At 39.2% G+C, this 18,302-nt stretch overlaps 1 protein-coding gene across 4 annotated transcripts in view; it reads left to right on the plus strand.

The window, feature by feature from the left end:
• The window catches only part of hth (homothorax), a 148,566-nt gene that overhangs the window by 109,934 nt on the left and 20,330 nt on the right, over window positions 1–18,302 (plus strand). For all 4 annotated transcript variants that reach the window (XM_066406055.1, XM_066406056.1, XM_066406053.1 and 1 more), the window contains 2 exons: window positions 13,223–13,371; window positions 16,482–16,558. In XM_066406055.1, the coding sequence (XP_066262152.1) occupies window positions 13,223–13,371; window positions 16,482–16,558 (226 nt within the window). The remainder of the gene's footprint in view (window positions 1–13,222; window positions 13,372–16,481; window positions 16,559–18,302) is intronic.

Here is an 18,302-nt window from a genome sequence, read left to right on the forward strand (position 1 = left end):
ACGTATACAAGTATTTGTGGCCCCTCAGGTTAACAACCTTAGTTTAATTCATATGGGTATTCAAATGAATTTATACGTTTTTTATTGTAAGTGTGAATGCGTATCAATTGAAGTTATTAAACTAGTTTTTTTTACAATGGCCAGTTCCTTTTTGCATCTTTCTTTAGCTCTTCTTGTATTTCTCTAGCTATTTTTTGAAAGCAATCGAAAACGCGGAGAATCACATGTGCAAATTCTACCTTTCGCATGCTAATTATTAGCCCAGAAACTTTTTCGAGGGCCTTTTTTGTTAAATTTTTAATTAAAACTTTCAGTAAAATTCTAACTGCGTTTTAATTTGGGTAAAAAAAAGTTTGTAAAGCGCTAAATCATTAAATTCCGCCGCATAAGTAAGTTCAGAATATTCTATTTACAACGAATACTCATGTTATATACTCTTTTTTAATCAGGAGCGAGATATACAGCATATCCACATTACATAATCAAAATGACGTTTGTGGCGTTCAGCTGTCATTGTACGTCATCAAGTCAGTTAATTTCGTCACTGCTGTCAAATAATGACAAGATAGCGCAATTTTCATGACACATGCCTGCTTGGCACTGCTGGTTGAATGGGAAGAAAGTTGCGCTCACTTGTAATGACAAATCATACGTTCGATCAACCACAACAGAGCCAAAGTTGTCAAGTTGAACTCTACTTAGATTGGTGCAAATGGCCGCAAAAGAATTGAAAGCTATTTTGTACTTTTGTTGCCTTTGGTTTTTAGGCCGGGGTTCCCGGTCGGACCTTAACGTCCTAAGTCCTCGTATCGCAACTGGACGACGAGAGTCCAGGTTCTTGTAGGCTTCTTTAGGGCATCTCTTTGCTGCATATTCGCACGCGGGAATTTTCTTTGACTCCGTGGCATTACATTCTCTGTGAACAGTATTGTTCAGTGGGTTCTTTGTCGCATCCCTTCTACGGGTAATATTACTGAGGGGGCTAACTTCAGCCGAGGAAGCCTATTCGCACGTATTTTTAATTTCTTGAAGAAAAATCGATGGAAATCGTCACTTGCTCTCTGAGCTCAAAGAGCCCAATGAGGGGCTGGGAGGGCGAGTGAGTTCTTACGAAAGGCACGACGTCACTATTGAATTAGGTATTCTATGGGGCGTCCAACCCCCTTTTTTTCGGAACGTCCAACCGATTAAAGGTTTTCAAATTCATTGGATTTTTCTCTGTTCCTCTCCTCCCTTCCCATGTTGTGAAAAAGTGAAAACAAGATTGTGCCAAGCACTACCTACCAACCACAATAAATGCAATGGATATCGTTGCCGCGCCGTCTCATGACAAATTCCGATTTCCATCTGAAGTTTACCACAAACCGTCGCCGGTCGCTGGCGTTTTCGTAGTCTCGATGTTCGTAGTCCCCCTCTCGTATCGCTGAGGGGAGTCGCCAGTGCAAGGGGGGACAGCCGCCGTCGTCGTCATGGCTACGACCGCATTCCCGCCTTGCAGCCATGGCTCTGAGAGGCGCCTGCGCTGCGCAACGCTAGTGGCGCGTTACAATCGCGTGGCGAAACGAAGGAGGAGTGCACAGTTGGACTCTCCTCTTTTTTCGTTATCGAACCGTGCCTGTGCACGTTTAACCCACTGCACTGTTCCTGTAACTGGCGCGCCGCGGCGCTAGCCGTCGTCCCACCATTGCTGCCGCCGCCTGCCTGCATGTTATATGATTAAATTCATGTCCAGACACCAGACTGAGAATGGTGTGGATTACGTTTTTCTTGAAACGAGGAATTAAAATGAAATATATCCGGGATTCACTAGGACATGCGTGCTTTATGCATTACCGATGTTTGGTCCGCCTGAAAGTGGCGAAAACAGAGTTTACTCCAGATATCCAATTCTGCATTCATATGTCATACTTTCGCATGTCCACACCTGTGTTTTCGTGTTTGTCAACTCGTATTCGTTGACTTTGCTAAACCCCTCCAAATTGTAATAATTGCCTTAAGCTAACAACATAATCGATGATGGCATAGACACTGCTTATTAAGATGTTGCAAAATGAGTTAACAAATCTTTGCTGTGGAAGGTCCAATAAATTGATGGTTGTTCGGAAGGTAAAAGTCTAACGTTCGTCGTTGAGTACTTTATATTGATGATTATGAGTGATGTACTTACGATGTTCCTCATTAGAATCGTCTACCTTGTCGTTTCAAGTTAAGGGTCCTGCTGATGATGAATATGTTAAAGGATTTTTCAAATTTTATTATTTTGTTGAAATCGCTGACACACCTTCGTTGCCATTGATCCTTTGAGTAATTCCGCAGGTCGATATTTTTGTAAGTAAGCAGTTGTATTCATGCGATAAGACTAAATGCATAGATTAGGACACAGGTTACAAAGTTTGACTCAGTTTCACGACCCTTTTCAGCTCTTTTTGTTATACAAATGCGGAGGCATTACCCAATTTTATATTATATATATACGTCGCTGGCAACCGCAAATGTGCAAGTTAAATTATATTACTTATCGTCCGTTAGGCCACACGTTTCCTGTCACTCTGACGACTTCATAAAAACACTTAAGCTCCTTAACTTAATTGCTTATGTACTTTCTTATACGTACTTATATCACCTCCTCATTTCACACATGCTAATTAAATTGTATACCATGTTTAAACCCCATTTGTAGGTCTATAGGCTTCTTAAACTGTAAGAATCAATGCTTCCCCGATTCACCTTTTGAAAATGCGAATTCCGGCATAGCTCCAAAAACAATTATTCGGTTCCTGATCATCATACAAAGAATTCCAATAATTTAGTTGCTTTCCTGTATATTAAGAATGCGCTATATGGCCAGGAGAAGCAGGTCATTCGTGTTAAATCGCTATTTTTATTGCTCTCATGAGTGAGAGCAATAAAAATAGCTTTAGAATGAATAGTCACTCCCATTCCTAACTAAAGGTGGAGGTCCATGCATCCGTCATCCGACGATACGATGATGCCACGAGGAGTCAAGCTGCTGTTCCATGCATCCACCTTCCGACGATACGACGATCCGAAATTCCTGTATTGAAATAAACTCTAAAAAGGTCTCTAAAACGGTCAAAAACGAATTGGGTGACCTCGAGCAAAGTTAATACTATTTAGAATGCTCCAGGCAATATCGAATCCTGGGCAATGGATGCATGGGACAGACGCCTTGCAGATCATACTACGACATCGGCTGTTTTACATTTAAGTTATTGAAGACATGAAGATTTTGAATTTGGATCATCGTTTCGTTAATCAAAGGACGCATATGTCTAAAGCTTAAAGTTTGGCGAGGATCAGAAAAATCAGAAGTACCGACGGAAGAAGAGCATAGTGCCTGCAATATGGAGATTTGTATCTCTATCAAGGACTTCAATATATATCGCCATGATGGCTTGACGAATGCAAAAGTGAAAAGGTGATAAGGGTGGAAAATGTTCATAAGCACTCTACGTCAATCGTCTTTACAAAGGAGCATGCGTGCGTTATTTTTAAGATGCTTAACTTAAGTGGGAAAGAACGTAATTATCTTTCTAATGGCCTATAGACGAAGACGGCCAGTCTACGTAGAGTCACCAAAAAAACCAGTTAAGTCACAGGGTTTTATTGTTCACATAAACCAAGTCAACATGTTAAAACCTTCACATTTAAGTCAGTGGGTTACTTGTCCAGGTCGTAACTGAACCCTTCAATGTCATTTTTCCATCTCAGCTAATAGATGAGTCCCTAGACGTCATATCTTCCGAATACCGACTGTTAAAGCGACTACCTACTTGTCTGTCAGATGGAAGAAAGATTAATGATCGATTCTTTCTTGGCCCAGATTTCTGACGTTGTCTTCCATAAATAAATCTCTAGCTTTATACAATAGTTGTGTCGATCAGAAGCAGAAACAATAAACTACTACCAGAGGTGATTAAGCGATGCGAAAATTTGAACTTGAGGTTTGAACTTATCCGTCGGAAGGCCCTGCGAAGAGTGTCATCCATAAGATGGTTCAGTTCGTAGGGTGAACCAGGTGAGACCCTAGCAAGTCACTCTAACTGAAAAGTTTTCAAGCAAAATACCTGTGCGTATTCGCGAAAACTCCTTAGATACGAATCGTGGCATAAATTGCAATTATTACGGCAGGAAGTAAAGGCATTATGGCAGGTTTTCGCGTACCAAAAAGATAGAATTTTTCAAGCCAATTAATTTCATGCTGACCCAGGTAATGACCTGATGCAAGGTGAACTTTTCACTCACCCCTCTTCTTTCTGATTGGACCATCTATCATGGCCTCTCCTTAATTATTGGTTCCCATGCCGTACCAGTCTTGTAGTTTAATTGTTACCTTAGAAGCGATAGGCGTTAAATGCACCGGAGATATTATGTTGTCTCCCAAAATAAGATTTAATTGCTTGGATTTTGGAAAGGTTCCGATAATGAGCGTGTACGAAAATTATTCGTTCTGTGGGTAGCTATCAACGCATTTTTCATCGGCCGTGTAAAACGCTGAATCAAGAATCTCCGTCTCGGCTGTGAGACATAGAATGAATTTGAGAATTACTTTCAGCTTTATGAAGTGATTTAAGGATGGTTGAAAATTGGCATAGGTTGTGAGGTCTATTTTTGTCGGCGAGGCGCCCACAGGTTCTCTCCATACAGTCTAATTTTGATATTTAAATTGTTGTCTGCGTTTCGTATATTTACGGTTCAAAATCCTCTTCAGCCCCGGACTCCTAATTAAACTTCGAAATTAAATCCGTGTTTCCATAATAAAACCTTACATAATTTCGTGATATATCTACTCGTCTGATGGGTTCCCGAAAATATTTTTAAAGCTACGGGTCGCATACCTGGTCGACCGAAACGAAATCAGCTTTATATCCATACCTGCAACATTTTATTCCAACCTCATTAATATTTTTTTTCTATTTTACGAATGTAGCCCGATAATTATAGGTGCGCCGTTAATAACAACCCTCGACGTTTTTAATTATAACTTCTAACTTCGAATATAAGGAATGCGTGTGGAGCTATTTTCGACTGAAACCAAGATTATTATTTTGGAAATAAGTTCGTTATCACATATGTCCCGAAGCCAGGCAAGTAAAAAAACGCATTATAAAATAAACATGTGCTTTCGAGTCTTGGAAGCCATCCAAGCGGACGAATTAAAATAATGTCCGTCGTGCGAAAACATAAAATGGATCATTAAAGTAGTCTCTCGTGTGAGTGCCACAGAGTTTTACTGATTTAGTGAAATTTATGAGGTCCTGGTATTAAGTTGCCATCAAAATAACTTACTATAAAGCCGCTGGAATCGAGTTTATTGTGACTGCGCTTTTCGACAGCTAACATGACGACGGCAGGCAGGTGCTAAAATTTATAATCTCGGGCCTTAGTGGGTACCGAAATATTCACTTGACATAAATGCACTATGGGGGTTTAATCCCTTTAAATTCATAGATATTCGTACGAAGGCGCAACTCTTTATCGAAGGCTATATTAAAATCGTAGGAGTTCTGGAAAAATGACGCAACGAGAGAGAATATTGAATCGGAAAAATATCACTTGAATGGCACCTACTTGTTCCAGGTTTATCTTAAAAGGAGTTTCCCTCGGTCCGATTGTTCACTGTTACAACACCGATCACCGTTGTCACATTTCCCTTCCATCGCTAATCCAACATGTATTGTCTCACTGTCCACAAAGCCCGTCCATTCTCAATCGGATCCGAAGGGAATAACGAGGGCTAGAGCCGAAATCGCATCATCATCATCTAATAGCGTAACCTGTTACTGTGCCGATCCGGTAACGGTGACAAAATAGGTGTGGAGTTGGTATGGGTTTCCACTTGAAAAAATTCGTTTTTTTCCCTGCCCTGACAAGCATTAGTTAATAAACCTCACACCCCGCCACTCATCGTGAGACTCGTAGAAGGTCTCGGAGATTTCTTGAATTTGAGTTGGGTTCAGCGACAGCAATGTGTCGCAAAGAAAATTACTGCCTTGCTTTAAAATTAATCTGCCACGTTGTACAGTCAAAAAGCCCTTAAACGTCTTACCCCCTGCTCCCGGAAACTAGTAGCGTTCCCGTGTTACATCCTTAACGTTAATTGCAATCCAAGCCCTAAACATCTAACCGCTTCCAAGATTCAGGGTCCACATCCAAGCTGGGTCAAACTACCTGGTTAGGAAAATAGCCTGCTCCACACTCTCTTAATTTGTCCGATTAAGCAATTTCGCTGCTTACCTCCTTGCTCATTTGTATCTTTCGGCTCTTTTCCTAGTCTCGCCGTGCTCCGTAACAGGTCCTGTTCCCACGTACGCCCTTGACGTTCAATTCAAGCCCCGAATTTCTCAGCGTTTCTAACTTTCAGCCCCGTCAAGAATGAAATATCAAGTTTCATGGTAAGACTTTGCGATGGCCAGGAAAATTTCGCATTCTCACTCTTTTGAGAATCTTAGTCATCTGTATATTACATACTCCATCTTTTCAACTGCATGTGCTGCTATATTTCTTTCTCATACTTTTACACCTTAATAGTAGACTTTGGGCAGACTATAGTTGCTTACTGCATTGTTGCAGGAAATAGTTTTGACCACGACGCTGACGCTTTATAGGTTCGAAATTTGAGCCGCTGAATGCCCCTGAATTCACTTGGGAACTTGATTTTCCTGCCGTTATCAGACAATGAAATGCCATTCTTCACATTATCAGTTACTATCGAGGTGCCGGCGACCTGACACCTATTGTTTACTGAAATAACTTGTAACCATCATGTTAGAGCAAGTGCAAGATCTCCTTCTACGTCTATTTTTGTAATTGGAATTCATTTAAAGCGTTATTTCTGGGAGATTCGTACCGAATGTTGCACTTTTGACACGGCAATTCAATTATGTTCGTCTCTACGCCGTACCGTATCCGAGGTAAACCCATTTCGCTCCGTGACTAGAAACGTGAAAATTTCCCGTCTGTTTTCAAGGCTATAAATGTACCTACGTTATTATCATATTTACATAAATTACAATAATTTGTAAAAAAACGTAATGCTTATAATCGGCGATATATAGAAGGTTGCGTGGAGGTCTGCCCCTCGCTAAACTACCGCAACAAATAATACTTATGGTGCACATTTCAAGTAGAAAAAGATGAAAGTATAAAAAAAGAAAACCGCATATTTATGTGGCCTGTAATTTTTACCCTTTACAAGACAGGATAAATTTTATATCCCACAATAATAGGGTATTAATAATACTAATTGAAAACTTTAAATGAATGGAATACGTCTGGATGGTACATACATATTTTATGAATTCTCTCATTGGCCGGGGAGGATAAAAGTGCGGTTTTCGACTCTCTCGACTTTTCAGTTTTAACTAAATACCTCGTATTCACGCTTATTTATTGCGTAACTCCGTTAAGAGGAAGACAGCACCAGGATGGAACATTTCCAGCAATTTTATTACATTTTTTACGTGCGATTTCCATATCCACATCAGTAACTGCGGCTGTTCTCACGTGGCAGGGCCGTCCTAATGCAATAAAAAGCACATTATCAAATAATATTGTCTATTTTTAATTATCACCGATATTAAAATTAGCACTGCAAAATCAATAAATGTGCCAATTCAAAATGGATCCGTAAGTCCAATAATGACTGAAATATTAATAGTTCTGACCTCAAATGCAAGCCATCATGTGTATATTTCTAGGTGTATTTATATTTATTTTAAATAGGTCTATTTCTGCAGGGCTTACGAGCTATCAGAAGCGTTCTTGTAAATAGTGATTTGGAACGCATGAAATGCCCGGAAAAAGAACAACTAACGTTATAAGGAAAATCAAGGTGATGATTTAATAACATTGCAAATTAATGCATATGATAAATGTGTACTTATCTCGCTCTAATCATAGGAGCAATTATCTAATGATCCCAACATAATCTACGCGTTTGAAATCTGATCTTATGCGGAGTGACCTATTTACGAGTATTTTATGTCCATAATTATCTTTAATAATTTTCGAATTGTAACTAAACCATGAAGAGTTTTCTGTTTTTCGCAATCGTAGAAATTTTTCGCTTATACACTCTAGTGATGATGATGATGATGATGATGATGATGATGAAATGATTTATATCGGAACATCCTGTTAATATTTCATAAGTTAGAAATCGTACGTACACCATGACTTTTAAGGTGTTTTGACATTCCTAATAACACTTTTTTTGCGCGTATTAAGGTAAAACGCTAAAGGAGAAATAAAAAAAAACATAGATATATTAACACTATCGGCACATTTACCATACTCATAGAAAACATTAAAGGTTCGTACGCACAACGCGTTTGCGAGATACTGAAGGACTCCAGATTTCTTTGCGTGACACGTGGCGCAGACTTTTCAAGGCAATAGCATACTACTAGTATATAATATCTGCTCTGGTATTTAGTGTAACAATATGCAACTTATTAAATAGAGTAAAATTTCAGGCGACTGTAGAGACCTTGCCCCCACGTTTACTTAGCCCTCTATTGAACTAGGATGACCAGGCAAAATTCAATCAGTTTTCTGCACTTAATAATTATAGTGTCCTTCACTCTAAGAGAAGGTGATCGATCGTTCGTCCTGTATTCTGCAGAATTGCGTTTCTTTCAACACTTATAAAAATGTCCTTTGAAAAACGTCGATTTGTCCTGTATTGGCTCAGGCAACATCCTCACTTTATTCTGCTTCTGCCCATCTCTTTCTTGAAGTAATAAGTGTCGAACAAACTTACATATATTCGATTCCTTAAGGCACTTCGCCATTGATTTTCATAGCAAATTTCTCAAATCCTCCTTTTTTCACTTTCATTTTTGAAATTCTCGAACTGCGCTTTCATTTATCAATATTTCTCTTCTAATTTATTTCTTCCTTCCTACCCCAGTTTTTGTTTGCTCTGTTACAATGGATCCATAAAATATTTAAAAATATAATCTAATGACATCAACAGCACGTATTGACTTGGCAGAGTTTCAATAATTTAGATTTAAAGATTGGTGTTTGTAAAGGTGCCCTGGTGCCTTATTATGCTGGAGAGCAATAGAGGTGTCTCAAGTTTTGAAGATTAAAACTGTTTAATAACGCTGTCTGCTCTGTAGAGAATAGCACATTTTTATTTCAGAATTGCACACACTTATGCGCGTATTTCTGAGGAAAATTAAGATTTTTGTGATCAATGACACTCACATGCGTAAATCAAGAAGCTTCCAGGTTCCAATACGTATTCTCACATAAAACCAAAATACTGTGGATTTTTGCAGGTCACCCAAGCGATTCATCTGAAGTTACTCCTGTAAACTATTTTTCTAACACATTTGATTCAAAGGGAGCTTTAGCTATGCTCTTCAGTCTGTAGGCCTCTGAACAGCATCTGTTCCTTCTCTTCAATAAGTCTGTGTACCCTTGGGAGATCTTAAAATTCCTCGAACGTCAGTGAGGTAATTTTTGAGTTGTAACAAATTTAATGTTGTAAAATTAAATTACCGCAAATCGATTTGACCTCTTATATTATTGTAGTCGATAAATTTTTGTAGGTGACTAGGCGAAAGGTTGTCGTGGCCTATAAGTGACGAGTAAACATCTATGGTTTAGTATTCGATGGTTTACGGCCTTGTGCAGACAATTAATATCCCTAGTGGTTTTTTTAATACAGAATCTTGGAGTTGATAATTAGGAATTGTTAAACAAATATTGTCGATCTGGGCAAAAATTGCGTCACGTCGAGCCATTATTGGAATCCTTTGATTTGAGAGGTTTTTAATTTAAATTCACCCATTAGTTTAAACCGATTTTGAGTGGGATTAGTGGTGTATTCTATGAGTGAAACGTGATAGACCTTTTTTTGTCCTGTTTTGTAATTCTAGGACCATAGGAGCTTCCAAATACACTTTGGAAGCAATGAGTTTGATTCCGGCTAATAATATTCCTCTCACATTCGATGCGTTTATCAAAACGCCTCATCGTCGCTGAAAAGTATGTATATCACGATAGAGGATTCCATGACCCATCGTTATCCAAATTTAAATCGCCAAAAACCAGTCAGATGATCCAGCAACAGACGCTCAAAACGATTAATCAAACGTTATCTTCAAGCAACATTCTGGACTGTCTCTCCTCGGGATTTTACCGTGCATTGTGCTCCTCGTTCCGCGTAATTATCTTAACGAACCTACGACTTTGCCGCTTCGGCCAAAGAAAACCCTTTAAATCGTTACGAAGGAATCGACCACCGATCATCATTATTTCTTTTAATAGGATCCACGAAAATATTACCAAACTAATTTGTGGCCGTTCTCCAACAGTTTACTGCGCCATGAAATATCATTTCAAATTTTACACGCCCGAATAATAATCCCTCAGATATGGAATTAATTAACTACTAGGAATATAAAGAAAAGAACAGCGGTTTTAAGTGGCCAATAAAATGAACAAACTTTGGGTGGGGATTACAAAGAGAGCAGTATAAATATGTGTTCAGGTCCGCGGCAGCAATGGCTAACTACTTTGCAAGCAGCGGAAGGCGCATCTCTTACTTCACACGGCTAAACCAGAACATGAACATTTAGGCTTTTCCATCAAAGCAGTAATTACCGATCGTACTGGACGTAATGCGCCCTTATACATACGTAACAGTTAAGATACTGACGCGCTTTATTACTAAATCATTACCTTATCGTCTCAACAATCCGAGCAAAAATATACCAAGTTTAAATGTAATTCATTTTAAGGTTCTGCAAACAAATTACAAGTAGGCACGAACGAGAGCTCCCAGGAATAAAACTTCCACAAAGAAAGGGTGAACCATCAAAGTCTTTCTCTCTTCCGAAACCGCATGTGTTTGTGTATCTGGTAATGACTACAATTCGTCGGCATTCAACAAACAAAAATAGTAGTCGATCGTGAAGTTGTAGGTCGCACCCTAATCTGATTTTTTCCCCTTTCAGTTTGCGTGTGAGTCATTAAATCCCTCTCAAAGCGCACCCTCCCATATTCTCCGCACATACAACGCTAAGTTTGCATCAAGGGCCATTCTGGCACCCGCAAAAATTGCGCTGCGTAATTAGCTTATTGATTGCATTGTTTTCTGAAAAGATTATGCGAAGGGGTGGAGTTAGATTTAATCGTTCAACACAATTTATATCTAGCCCTCTGTTATATACAAGGTGGCCCCTTATAAAGCCTAGCTTCCTAGCGCTGCTATTTTAGATAAAAGATTTCTTAAGTTATCTGTGGGTGTCTCGATAAATTAAATGATCTCTCGTAGATCAATAATAACACCTAAACTCACCAAAAACAAATTAGGAGATTTTACATCGGGATGCCACCCAGATTATGCCGGGAAATCTTTCGAAATCGGGTAAGCTCATGTCTTTCGAGTAAATTGAAATTGATTGGAAACATGTTGCACGTTAATTTCGGATAGCCCCATGGAATTTCTTTCAATCGGCAAAATGGACAGATTTCCACACAAGTCCTCTTTCAAGAAGAGATATTACATAAATCAAAAGGGTTTGAATTAGTATACCGCATAAGGACCTCCCTTTTCTGTTACAAATAACCAGAGCTTCTCCTTGAGATGCTTATCTGGATTATAAAACTGATCCAACACAAATTTTCTCCTTCTCCGGGCGTTTGCCGATTCAAAAACTGCTTTGACCAATTTTAATTGGCCAAAACAGTTTTCTAATTATAATTTCTATATAACAATAATTTTAATATCTAAATCCTAATATTAATAAGTACTGTGAACTCTTTCAGAGCTCCTCTCCTAGGGGGAATATCGCCAGGTGTTAAGTCGGGAATGCGCACAGGCCGTGCTGTAATGCCTCATATTTCTTCTCGTCTATTCACCAGTTTAAAATATAATTTAATGGAGCGATGTCAAGGGGGTTCACGCCTGAAGAACGCGCAGGTTATCCCTCGATTGTTGATTTCGGTTAGGTGATCATAAAAAAAGCGCCATTACATGACAATATCCTGAGAAAAAAATAATTAGCATGTTTTTTTTTAAACTAAATAGCACCATTTCCCTCACGACGTATAAAAACGCTTTCTTCTAAATCCCTTAAGTCCAACCTAAAATCTGACCTTCCTAACGGATTTGCATTAGTTAATAATGCCGATGTTCACATGCAAGTGTGAAATAAGATAATGGACATTTATTAAGTTAACTTCGAGTAATCTATGGTAAAATATTCAGGGCATTAAATTAAATCTCCTATTAGGGATGAAGGAAAAAATAATCAGTATGCACCCACCATTTGGCCTGGATTATCCTGATATTGTGTTCAGTGTAGCGACGAATCCATCATCACCCGCAAGTAAAATAGGAATAGTACAAGGGATGAGTAGAGGACGTGGAATATTTGGGAAATATTTAATTTACAAAAAGATACGCAGCTTTTATTCTTCTATTTTCTCAAGTGATAAAATTAAGATGTAAATGATTCTTCTTTTCGAATTATGGACACGTCCGTGATCAAGGTCTCATAAGAGTCTACCTAACTCCAAACAGATCTTCGCCAATTGTCAAGATCTCAGTGATACTCCTGTGAATGTTTGAAGTTAATTTTGCATTTATGAGTTCATACGCATGTAGACACATTTCTTTTTTGCCTTTAAAATTTTAGTGGTCTGGCCATTGAGTAACCATAAGTCCACCAAGGACTTCAACGTTTCCTTTGAAGTCTGCGTTGACATCACTACCATCATGTGGGTTCTGGGAAAGGAATCTAACAACTTAGTTATACACAAACCTCTTATTTCCCAGCGTCCTCGATTCCTTGTTGTTCTAAGACATCTGGAAGGTTACGATTAAAGTTCTTCATGTCCAACTCATTCGTGGAACTGCGGCTTTGCTCAGGTAATCTGTATGGTATTCAAACCCTAATTTAAAGCGGCCAGGATCGAATATAATTTTTAATAAAAAAGGCATTAATGTTTAATTAAATTAAGGTAGACATTAGAACTTCCCCCTTTCCCCTCGCCTCTGCCCGAACAAGGAGGGTGAAGCATGAAAGTAATTAAAGTGTAAAAGTAAAAAAACCAATTTCGTGGGTCAATTATACGTGTAAAATCTTCATTATGCTTGATCCAAGCATTGATTTGGCGACGCCAAAATTTGGATGCAAATTTTTTACTGAAAAAACTGAAATCAGTTTATTTGTTTTAGGTGACGCCAGTAATGCGAGTATCGGGAGCGGAGAAGGCACAGGCGAGGAGGATGATGATACAAATGGAAAGAAAAATCAAAAAAAGAGAGGGATATTTCCAAAAGTTGCCACGAATATCCTTCGGGCATGGCTTTTTCAACATTTGACGGTAAGATAAGCTTTTCTGAAAGTACTTAAATTGCAGAGAAATGAGGTTTAAATTTATCAAAAGTGCCATAGATACGCGTTTTAGTGATGGTGCCGTCTTCATATCGATACATTCCTCAATGACTATCCCTAGCTTAGAGTGAATTTTTTTTCCATTTTAGTTTTTTTCAGTTTCATCAATCAGCACAACTTCTTGTAGCTTTAGAAAATACGTTCGCCAACTTAGGTATTAAAGGCCTTATTTATGCCCTTTCTATCCATGCGTTAATAGCAATCGCAATAGAACGTTTTGTCATCAAAGACGACTAATGGCAAAATTGTTGAAAACAGTACGGGAAAAAGCGCAAAGGGAGTCTCATATCCCTCGCAATATCCGGTATCGGGATTAGCACACAGAATTTAATGAGTCGTGCAAGTAAGCCGGGATCAGAGAACTGATACCCTTGCTCGAATGAGTGTGCTCGAATGCTGCGTTTAAATATTCATGCATTGTCGAATAGATAGTTTTTAGTCATGACTCGAATTCAAAGTGGGGAAACATCAAATATTAAGAAGCATGTGGTCAAGAGCGGATCCCCTGAGAGTGGCGATTTAGTGCCTACCTCGGCACGAAGGTTGCGCTTTTCGTTGCAACTTCCATCTTTTAATGCTTCCTGACAGGTGGACGGGCCACACTTGGATAGTTCTTAGCGGAATATCCTTTGGGATATTTCGTCCGCCTTATATCACACCGACTATACGTTTCTACTGCCCCGGATGGACAAACACAAAAAGGTGATCCGAATACTGATCAGAAGCGGGGCGACCGGGAGTAATTTTGCATGCATGCTACGAATAGATAAAGGGCAAAGAATATTTAAAGATATGGAATGGAATGGATTCACTCAAAGACTCTTTGAGCCCTTCAATTATGAAGGTGGTTTGCATTGAAAGTTTTTCCACGTGGACCGCAACACATTCGGACCAAAATAATTTGATGTTTCGAAAAAGACCCTGAGTGAAAATTTGATTAACTTCGAGTTTGATAAATTCGGGAATTTTTTTCGTGTCGGAGAGCGATAGTTTTCGGAAGTTCGGTTGTCTAAATATTATGGAGTGAAAATTGTTGAAATCTTAAAACAGGAATGCTCGAACTCGTAAAAGATAGAATTTTAGGAAAAACATACTGATACCTATCACCCATACATGAGACACCCTAACCTAAACTAACTTGAACTAACTGGGTAAGAATAATTGGCAATTTTGGAGTTCGCTGGGCTGACCTGCGTGGGAACTGTCTGGAAATTGAAGAAATACGGATTGAAGCAAACAAAAAGTTTCAGGAATTTCAGATAATACTCGGGATGATGCTAATTCTATGGATCAAACGTGTATATCATTTTCGTAGCTCAAGTTGGTTTAAAAATTCTATCAATACTACTTCACGTAGTAACACGAGTTGTGCTGAATTTGAAGTCAGTAACATGCAACTAACTCAATTTCCACCACCGGTAAATTATATTGTTACCGAATTTAATAACAATTCAAATCGTGTTTCAGCTCAAACTTATTGATTGATAGTTGATGATTTAATGGCATCTAATTCGTGGCAATTATCATCTGTTCCATTCTATTGTAAAATGGCGGTTTACTGTAGTATTAACCCAACCTTGAATCTGAAAAATTTATTACAGTGCATATGACCGACCGGCATTACCTTGGTATGCCTGATGATATCTCGGCTCGCTGTTTGTCAGTTTTTCCAGGTATTGCAATGTTTGCGTTTTCACACTCAGTTGACCAACAAACTTCTCTAATCTTTGTTTACAATTTTGCTTTTCCATTATAGTTATATGATGACAGTTTTAGAGGACAGAAAGGCTACAGTGGAGAGCATTTTTTAGTACGCGAACAAAAACTCACAAAAGTTCTTAGGGTATCGCGAATGTTTCATTTTGCTATGACTTCTAATTTTCCGAAAGTCGAGCCGCTAAAATGTGTCAGTAAATGGCAAAGCGGCGAAACGCGTGTTTTAATAAAAAGATTTATAATAATTACTTATCGTCCATAATTTACCATTGAATTGAATTCGCTGAAAGGAACTCCGGTTAACTTGAGATTTATATGTGATCCTGCGTTAAGAATGTGCCAAGCTGAGGGATATTCGACTGCAGTGCCATTAGTAGCAAAACCGAAATCTGCGGTCGTTATTGCGTGAAAAACAGCGAGCAAGATCCATTTGTTTCCCGCCACACCTTTCAAGAGCCCAACTGAGACCGATAACCCCATCTTCAGTATCTCTCAGGGGCAGCATAACCCTTATGTGCCTTCCGTCGGACCGCCTATGTCTGGAAAAGACCCCAGCTCTCTTTTCCGGGATGGCAATGCATAGTGATTTTTACGGTTATGCTGGGAATCCAAAACGGCCTCTGTTCTCCACACACATACACTGCCTTCCTGCTATTATTTGCGTATCTACATCTAAAATGTGAAACGGGTAGAAAATTGAAGAGGGAGCTTCCGCGCGCATCTAAGACGGTTGATTTCAATGCACCCCCGGGGTACACATATCACATGCAGCGATTTACAACCCAATCCGATCGGTCGTAAAAATATTTTAATATGGATTGGCCCATAAAACTCTTACATTGTTTATCTCACCGGAGTCACGTTGTTTTATTTGTTTCCCGTAAGTCACCTATCCAGAAACACTGATTTGAATAATTTTACTTCCGCATAAAACATTTTTATTAAGGGACAAGTTGATACGCACGAGAAAGTTTCGGAATAATGAGAAAAGGATGAAAATTTCACCTAAAATTCCCCCAATTCCTAAGTAAGACACATGTCACTATCGAATCTCCCCCGTGGATAAAATCGGATATCTCTGTCAAAAAATATAGCCTATGATGCAGTCAGGGCGGAAATGAAACCTCGTAACCGGAAAGCGAAGTTTTTTTAGCTATTTGGAGAAATATAGAAAACACTGACCGTATCCGAACATCCCCTTTTAGTAGACCGATATTATCCTGATGGAACGTTTAACAGGGTGTTTTCTGAAAATGCTCTCAGTTAGCTCACGCATGCACTTCATGCGTTACCAAGTGTTTAAATGTGCATTTTTTGTTTCAGCATCCCTACCCTTCGGAAGATCAGAAAAAGCAACTGGCGCAGGATACGGGGCTTACAATACTTCAAGTTAATAACTGGTATGTACAAGATACAATTATTATTTCGTTTCCGGCATTTGATCCCTCCTGGGAAATTGCCCTGTGTACGACACTCGTCTATGGTCCCTGTCCCGAACGTCTGTCCGTCCCACTCATGTGAATGGGGGTTTTCACACAGACACGCGTCTTTCGCCGAGTATTCCAGGGTGATGCAGACACGTGGACCAGCATTTTGTGTTCTGTTGCAAATTTAATAATAGCTGACCGTGGCTGAAGGGTTGCTATAATGCCGGAGCTAAGTTGCGACGCGATAATTAGGCTATGAGAGTCAAAGACGTTTTGCATAAAAACTAATCGAATCTAAAGCAAATGTCGTCCCGACCTACTATATATGGTAATCAATTGAGTAAAGTGAAGTGGCTTTATCGCACGCATTTGCGAACTGAAAGTAGCACTTTGCCGCGTATGTCAAAAGCTTTATCGCACGCAAATCGAAGTAGTATGCGTCAATGTCAAAATTCTTCTGTATATTTGACATTGGCATGCGTGCGGTTTGCTACGTGTGCTGGTGTGTGAGTAAAGGTTTTGCGGCACGCTAATATTTTGCTGAACTTGAGAAACTCATTGGAAATCCTAGAATTTTATTTTCATATTAGTTGTTCTTTTTCGTCTGGGACTACCCTCCGCTTGAATTGTTTGAGGAGGGCGACTTGTAAATAGGCGCATGTCCTCTGAGACGATTAAACGATGATAAATTACATGCTAAGTGAACCAGTAAAGATACGTTTTACGGAGCGTATTGATTTTCTTCCATATCTACTTTTTTGGTGTTGGAATTTAAAGAAAGGTAATTAGTATGAAAAAAATAGCAGGTACGGGTACCAGCCAACAATTTTGAATCATGAAATGGAGTCGATTTCACAGAGCAACGTAGAAATACTTGTTACCGGAATAGGAATGGATTGATTAATCGCAGTAATTACCGACCAGCTTTCCGCGCTAATTAGATTTCGTCCCCCGGCAGCGCTCCAAATGAGATTACGGCTGGAAATGGCGCTCGCCACATCATCCGTTGTGCCGAGCGCACGCGTTAATTGTCATCGATTTTTATAATGCCATTATGTCCGTACAAAATTTATCATCCTGTCTATTTTTATACAATATTCCAATAGCCCAATTTTAGTTATGGCAGTCATTAAACAAGAGTAGTGACGGCATACCTTGACGCGTTGGGCTGTATGCGTTAAAGACCGATTTGACCACGAATGTTTGCGAGCAAATTTACTAAATACACCAAACTTAATGAGTATCAACTTACATATGCGTTGATCCTTTGTCCAGCGGAAAAAAGATAGCCACGAAAATACAATACGTTTTGGAAGTACTTATCCAAAAACCTATCTTGACACATTCGAAAGATAGGAATGTTCCCACAGAATCGTGTTTGTTAACAGAGGTGCCATTAATTACGTGGCCGAAATGCCATCGGACATTCGAACAATGACGTTGGTCAATGTTGCTGGTTCGATACCGATCGCACTCTCTTAGATTCCAAGCCGACGTTAATGTGCCACAGGCTCGGGACACTTTTGCTTTTTGTCAACGGCGTTTTAAAAGCGTATTTCTTATTAGCCGAGATTGTTGATTGCAGCGGTTAATTAATGGGCTCATTTTTCACCGCATGTATCAAGTGCCTATTCATTTACGGAGAAGAATTGATTTCACTTAATTATTAGTTCGGACCATTAAAATTGTATAAATTCTTATCTTTAATGCTGAATTG

Source organism: Euwallacea similis, chromosome 3 (assembly GCF_039881205.1).
Source record: "Euwallacea similis isolate ESF13 chromosome 3, ESF131.1, whole genome shotgun sequence".
NCBI lineage: Eukaryota > Metazoa > Arthropoda > Insecta > Coleoptera > Curculionidae > Euwallacea > Euwallacea similis.